The sequence below is a fragment of the Muntiacus reevesi genome, chromosome 9 (assembly GCF_963930625.1).
Source record: "Muntiacus reevesi chromosome 9, mMunRee1.1, whole genome shotgun sequence".
NCBI lineage: Eukaryota > Metazoa > Chordata > Mammalia > Artiodactyla > Cervidae > Muntiacus > Muntiacus reevesi.
In genome coordinates, this window is record NC_089257.1 from 44,805,511 (window position 1) to 44,812,731 (window position 7,221).

General features: G+C 41.6%; 1 protein-coding gene across 1 annotated transcript in view; it reads right to left on the bottom strand.

Moving 5' to 3' along the window:
* Nucleotides 1-4,121, bottom strand: part of LOC136175898 (interferon-induced very large GTPase 1-like) — a 70,234-nt gene extending 66,113 nt beyond the window's left edge. The window contains exons 1-2 of the mRNA XM_065946083.1: nt 4,077-4,121; nt 3,327-3,411 (exon numbers count right to left, since the gene is read on the bottom strand). Of these exons, the coding sequence (XP_065802155.1) occupies nt 3,327-3,411; nt 4,077-4,121 (130 nt within the window). The remainder of the gene's footprint in view (nt 1-3,326; nt 3,412-4,076) is intronic.
* Between the last annotated feature and the right edge of the window lie 3,100 nt (nt 4,122-7,221).

Genomic DNA, 7,221 nt, shown 5'->3' on the forward strand with positions numbered 1-7,221 from the left:
ACAGTGCAAACACATTTTCTGTATACGGTATGGTCTTGGTAAGTGTGTAAACTAAGAGAGGAGGTAAAGCAAACCCATGGACTCAAAATCAGATTCACAAACAAGTTTATTCTACCATGTAGCTGCCTCCTGTTACTCAGGTCAACTCCCAGTACTGAGAATAGACTTTCAGTTTTATTTCTCAGTCTTATCTCAGTCCCCAGAAATGTTTGTTTATAACACCAATGTTTGTTAAGTGATTAGTGAATGTTTTTAGCAATATACTTTCTCTGGGCTTTCTTATTCCCTTTTTATTTTTTCTTCTAGTTTTCCAACTTAGGTTCCATTAAAAAAAATCCTAGCCTTATTCTGAATAAACTGAGGGAAAAAGAATTCACCCAAACCGCCACAGTGGTAATAGAGAGAGCCAATAACATACCAAGGGTCCTATCCAGGATTGGAACTAGGGTGAGGCAAGAAAGAGGCTAAGGTACAAGGGAATTTGAGAGAGAGTAAGTGCTAAATTTTGTAATCTGGTTGACTCACTTGCTTTAGACTAATTTCAGCCCTTTTTTCAGCTTTGGCTAAAAATTCTAGAGTGGGCCAATCCATCTCTAATCCATTGACTATAGAGAGAAGGGTACTTACATCACTGAGTCTCTCCTGCCTGGCCTTATCCCCTGATCCTTTCCTTCTGGCCAACTCATCTTTGGCTAAGAGACCCCATATTTTATGGGACTCTGTTAACTTCTTCTGAAATCTGGTGAGAGATACTAATAAACAAAGAAAGTGTGGGAGAGGAGATTTCTCCTCTTCCCCTCTTGGTTCCCCTCTTCTTTTGCTGGTCAAATAATTAAAATGACACAAGACATATTAACAGGAGGAAGTGAAATTTGAGACATATGTATGGGGAGTTAACATAAGCATGAAAAATTTCAAAGACCGTAAGACATGATAAGCCCCCCACACCTGTCTCTGTAGTTTTTGTTCAGAGGCTAAGTCATGTCCCACTCTTTGTGACCCTGTGGACGGCAGCATATCAGGCTTCCCAGTCCTTCACTATCTCCTGGAGTTTGTTCAAACTCATGTCCATTGAGTCAGTGATGCCATCCAACCATCTTAACCTCTGTCACCCTCGTCGCCTCCTGCCCTCAATCTTTCCCAACATCAGGGTCTTTTCCAAAGAGTCGGATCTTCACGTCAGGTGGAGTTTCAGCTTCAGTATCAGTTCTTCCAATGAATATTCAGGGTTGATTTCCTTTAGGATTGACAGGTTTGATCTCCTTGCTGTCCAAGAGGCTCTGAAGAGTCTTCTCTAGCACCACAATTGGAAAGCATCAATTCTTCAGTGCTTAGCCTTGTTTATTGTACAACTCTCACATCCATACATGACTACTGGAAAAACAATGGCGTTGACTATACAGACCTTTGCTGGCAAGGTGATGTCTCTGCTTTTTATTATGCTGTCTCAGTTTGCCATAGCTTTTCTTCCAAGGAGCAAGCATCTGTTAATTTTGTGGCTGCAGCGATCAAGAGATACTTGGAGTAAAAAGCAATTTGGCTTTGGAGTACAACATAAAGCAGGGAAAAGTCTAACAGAGCTTTGCCAAGAGAAAACACTGGTCATAGCAACCCTTGCCTCCATATATATATATAAGTATGAAAGTGTTAGTTGCTCAGTTGTATCTGACTCTTTGCACTGCCATGGACTGAAGCCCACCAGGCTCCTCTGTCCATGGAATTCTCCAGGCAAATATACTGGAGTGGTTAGCCATTCCCTTCTCCAGGGGATATTCCCAACCCAGTATAGTACCTGGGTCTCCTGCATTGCAGGCAGATTCTTTACTGTCTGAACCGCCAGGGAAGCCCATATATATATATTTATACACACACATATGCATATTATACGTATATATATATCTCATCCTGGAATAAGTAGAAGGAGGTAGACCTTGATCAAACTTGCCTTGCTAGGTGCCTCTCATCTACCACACCTAGTTCATAGTACACTATAGTTACCCATGATGGTAGTTCTTTCCTAGGATATCCTAAATTCTCTTGGGCAGTTACAGAGTAATTAAAATATTTCTTTTGAGTATTTGGGGCCTTGCTTATTTTCAGTTTAAAATACTCTTCATGCCAGAGTAGCACATCTTGGAAAAAGTGCCCTGAAATTCGCAAAAAGAGAGGCAGAAGAAGAAAAGCCAGATAACACAGGCACATTGATAAAAACCCAGTCTTCCATGTTGGAGGGTTTTCCCACACCAAACAGTTTTGAAGTACCAATATCTACCTGGATAGTGAGTTGTAACAACTTATGAGTTTAGTTCCATGAGACAGCTCATGGCTTTAGATACCAATTGGAAATAATATTACCTGAAAACTGGGTTTGCCTCATAGTGTCCAGGCAAAAGACACAATCAAGCCAACTATTTGAAAAAAAAAAAAAAGGATTTTTTCCTTGCAGCAAGTAAGGAGAGTCTTCCCAAATCAGGGTCTCCCCAAATAGCAAAACTGGGGAAGATTTAAGCTAAAGGTGTATGCATATTCATGAAGGGGCTTGGACAGTATATGCATATATATCAAGCGGCTTTATCAGAAGGGAATTCAGCATAGAACTGGGGGAAAGTTCAGGAAGAGCCCAAGCTTTAGTTGATTGAAGTCACTTGGGTCAGACAGGGTCAACAACATCACCCTGTTGGTTCTAGTTGACCTAGTGGTTGAGCACTTCAGGTTAATCTTTACAACTAAAAGAGAACTGGGAGCATTTACAACTGATACATTATCAATATATATAATCAACAACAAAATCAGATTTATTATGTTCTTTTGCAGCCAAAGAAACAAAAGTTCTACACAGTGAGGAAAAACAAAACCTGGAGCTGACTGTGGCTCAGATCTTGAGCTCCTTACTGAAAAAGTCAGGTTTAAATTGAAGAAATTGGGGAAAACCACTAGGCCATTCATGTATAATCTAAATCAAGTTTCTTAAGTATATACAGTGGAGGTGATGAAAAGATTCACAGGATTAGATCTGGTAGACTATTTACAGAGGTTCATAGTATTGTACAGGATGCAGTGATCAAAACCATCCCAAAGAAATAGAAATGTAAGAAGGTAAAGTGGTTTTCTGAGGAGGCTTTACAAATAGCTGAGGAAAGAAAAGTTAAAGGCAAGGGAGAAAGAGAAAGATATACCTAATGGAATGCAGAGTCCCAGGGAACAGCAAAGAAAGATAAAAAGACTTTCTTCAGGGGTGGTCCCAAGATGGCAGAGGAATAGGACAGGGAGACGGCTTTCTCCCCCACAAATTCATCAAAAGATCATTTGAATGTTGAGCAACTTACACAAAACAACTTTGGAATGGTGGTGGAGGACACCAGGCACCCAGAAAGGCAGCCCAATCTCTTCAAAAGGAGGTAGGACAAAATACTAAAGACAAAAACAGAGACAAAAGATTTAGGGATGCAGACCTGTCCTGGGGAGGGAGTCGTGAAGGAGAAGTTTCCACACAGTAGGAAGCCCTCTCACAGGCATGTCTGTGGGGAGCTTTGGAATCTCAGAGGGCAACATAACTGGGAGAAAAAAAAAAAAAGTCCACAGAATATGTGCCTAATCGCAACTGCTAGCAAAGAAGTGGCTGAGACACTGCATGTCCACCAGCAGCAAATGGGGGCTGGACAGGGAGAAGCAGGCTGCATCGTTGGTCCTTAAGGTAAGGACCCGGCTTGAATGCCCTAAGGACAATCTGAAGAAGCTAGCGTAAAGACTCTAATGCCGCATAGTGACCCCTGGCATGCTCACAGAACAAAGGATTGAGCAAATACCAAAGAAGAGCAAGCCAGCTGCTGTGCAGGGCTCTCCCTTCCCAGAGGTAGAGAGTCAGTTGTACTACAGCCAGAGCTAGAAGGCAAGGGGTTGCTGCAATCTCAGTCCCAGAGACTGCATCTTTCACCAAACTGTAAGCAGGCTGCCAGCTGCTAATCCCATCTTCCTGGGATCCAGTGCAGTTCACATCTGTCAGGAGTGTCACAGCCTGAGATCAGCTCCCCAGAGGAGATTCATGGCCCACCTGGGACTGTGTCCTTGCAGCGCACCTGGGAAACTGAATGACCAGGACTGGAGAGGTGCATCAGATGCATGGCCCACATGGGACAGTGTGCACGCCAAGCACCCAGTCACCAGAGTGGCTTGGACCTGGCAAGGGCACAAAATTCACTGCCCTATGGGTCTGTGCCCTTGCAGAACACTCAAGAACCTGAGTGGCTTAGACCTGGGAAGCACAAAACGCAGGGCCCACTTGAGATGGTGTCCAAGCAGAGCACCCTGGAGCCTGAGCAGGGTGGACTTGGGAATTACATGCCGCCTTGGGCTGTGGCAAACACAGTGTTGTCCATCCACTGTGAGCACTCCCTGTATATGCTAGCAGTATTTGTTTTCAGTGTTCCTCTCTCTCCAGAGCACAACTGAACAAGCGAGATGAAATAAGGGGCCACATTTGCCCCCTCACAGAAATTAGAAATTAGTCAGAGCAGAAATTAGACACTGCAGAGACTTGCAAACAGAGGATGCCAAAATAAACAAAGAACGGATAACTGCTCCAGAAGTGACAGGTGTAGGAGATTAAAGCTGAGACTGTGCACTTGAGGGGCAACTATACTATGAGAACAAGTACAAGCTGGAACAAGGGACTGACACTTAACTGACCCCACGCTGCCCACAACAGCTCCAGAGAAACTCCTAGATATAGTCTTACTATTATCACTGATTAATTTTTAAAAAATTGCTTCTTTATTACTCCTATAACTTTGGTTTTTATAGCCTACTATTATCTGTCAAAAAAACCTCTATTTCTTTTTAAAACAAATTCCCGTATATATACTTTTAATTTTGTGATTGATTTTGTTTTGTACTTTTTATATTGTATTTTTGAGAGTCTCATCTCTATTCTAGGTTCTTCAACTTTGCTTTTTGATATTTGTTACCAATTTTGTACCTTTAAGAATCCAGTCTTCAATATCCATTTTCTCTTAGGAATTTGACTACTGATTTCATTGCTCTCTCCCCTTTTGACTCTCCCTTTTCTCCTTCTGGTCACCTCTGTCTCCCTCCTTCTTCTTCTATTCTCTATGTAACTCTGGAATCTCTCTGGGTGTTTCTGGCTGTTGAGAGTCATTTCACTATTAACTGAGGGGTTTTTACCTTCTGTGCTGTATGGGTGGAGAAGTCTTGAGGCTACTGTAAAAGAAGGACTGAAGTCCAGGGGAAGGAGGTTTAGCTCCAGAACTTGAGAACATCAGAGAACTCCTGACTCCAGGGAACATTAATAGACAAGAGCTCACCCAAAAGTCTCCATGTTACACTGAAACCAAGTTCCACTGAAGAGCCAACAAGTTCCAGTGCAAGATACACCACGCTAATTCTCCAGGAAAACAGGAACACAACCCTGAACATTAAAAGACGGGCTACCCAAAGCCATGCCAAGCCCATAGGGACCCCAAAACTCACTACTGGACACTTCAACGTACTCCAGGGAGAAGAGATCCAGCTTCACCAACCAGAACACAGATGCAAGTTCCTGTAACCAGGAAACCTTGACAAGTCACTAGTCCAACCCCACCCACAGGGAGCAGACTCAACAATTAAGAAGACCCACGAAATTCCATTCTGCACAAAAGGCATGTGAAACACAGCAATCTAATAAAATGAAAAGGCAGAGGAATACTCAGCAAGTGAAGGAACATGATAAAATCCTACCAAACCAAACAAAAGAGGAGGAGATAGGGAGTACACCTGAAAAAGAATTCAGAATAATGATAGTAAAGGTGATCCAAAATCTTGAAAACAAAATGGAGTTATAGATAAATAGACTAGAGATGAGGATTGAGAAGATGCAAGCAATGTGTAACAAAGACCTAGAATAAATAAAGAAGAGCCAATCAGAGGTGAACAATCCAATAACTGAGATTAAAAGCACTCTGGAGGAAACCAACAGTAGAATAACTGAAGCAGAAGAGAGAATAAGTGAGGTGGAAGAGAATGGTGGAAATAAATGTAGCAGAGAGGAAAAAAAGATAATTGAAAGAAATGAGGACAACCTCAGAGATCTTGGGGACAATGTTAAATGCCCCAACATTCAAGTCACAGGTGTCCCAGAAGAAGAAGACAAAAAGAAAGGGCGTGAGAAAATACTCGAGATAATAGCTGAAAGCTTCCCCAAAAGGAGGAAGGAAATAGACACCAAAAATCAAGAAACCCAGAGAGTCTCCAAAACAGGAGAAATTCAAGGTGAAACACCCCAGGACACATATTAATCAAACTAACAAAAATTAAACACCAAGAGCAAATATTAAAAGCAACAAAAAATAACACACAAGGGGAACCCCATAAGGATAACTGCTGATCTTTCAATAGAAACTCTTCAGGCCAGAAGGGAATGGCAGGACATACTTAAAGTGAAGAAAACTGACATCAAAGTTTGCTCTACCCAGCAAGGATCTCATTCAGATACAAAAGAGAAATAAAGAAGCTTTAAAGACAAGCAAAAGTTGAGACAATTCAGCACCACCAAACCAGCTGTTCAACAAATGCTAAAGGATCTTCTCTAGACATGAAACAGAGAAAAGGTGTATAAAAATGAACCCAAAACAATAAAGTAAATGGTAACGTGGCTCAGATCATGAACTCCTTATTGCCAAATTCAGACTGAAATTGAAGAAAGGGGGGAACACCACTAGACCATTCAGGTATGACCTCAATCAAATCCTTTATGACTACACAGTGGAAATGAGAAATAGATTTAAAGGACTATATCTGATAGACAGAGTGCCTGATGAATTGTGGCCAGATATTTGTGACATTGTACAGGAGACAGGAATCAAGACCATCCCCAAGAAAAAGAAATGCAGAAAAGCAAAATGGCTATCTGAGGAGGACTTACAAATAGTTGTGAAAAGAAGAGAAGTGAAAAGCAAAGGAGAAAAGGAAAGATATACCCATTTAAATGCAGAGTTCCAAAGAATAGCAAGGAGAGATAAGAAAGTCTCCCTCAGTGATCAGTGCAAAGAAGAAGAGGAAAACAATAGAATGGGAAAGACTAGAGACCTCTTCAAGAAAATTAGAGATCATTCCAAGGGAACATTTCAAGAAAAGATGGGCTCAATAAAGGACAGAAATGGTATGGACCTAACAGAAGCAGAATATATTAAGAAGGGGTAGCAAGACTACACAGAAGAACTGTAC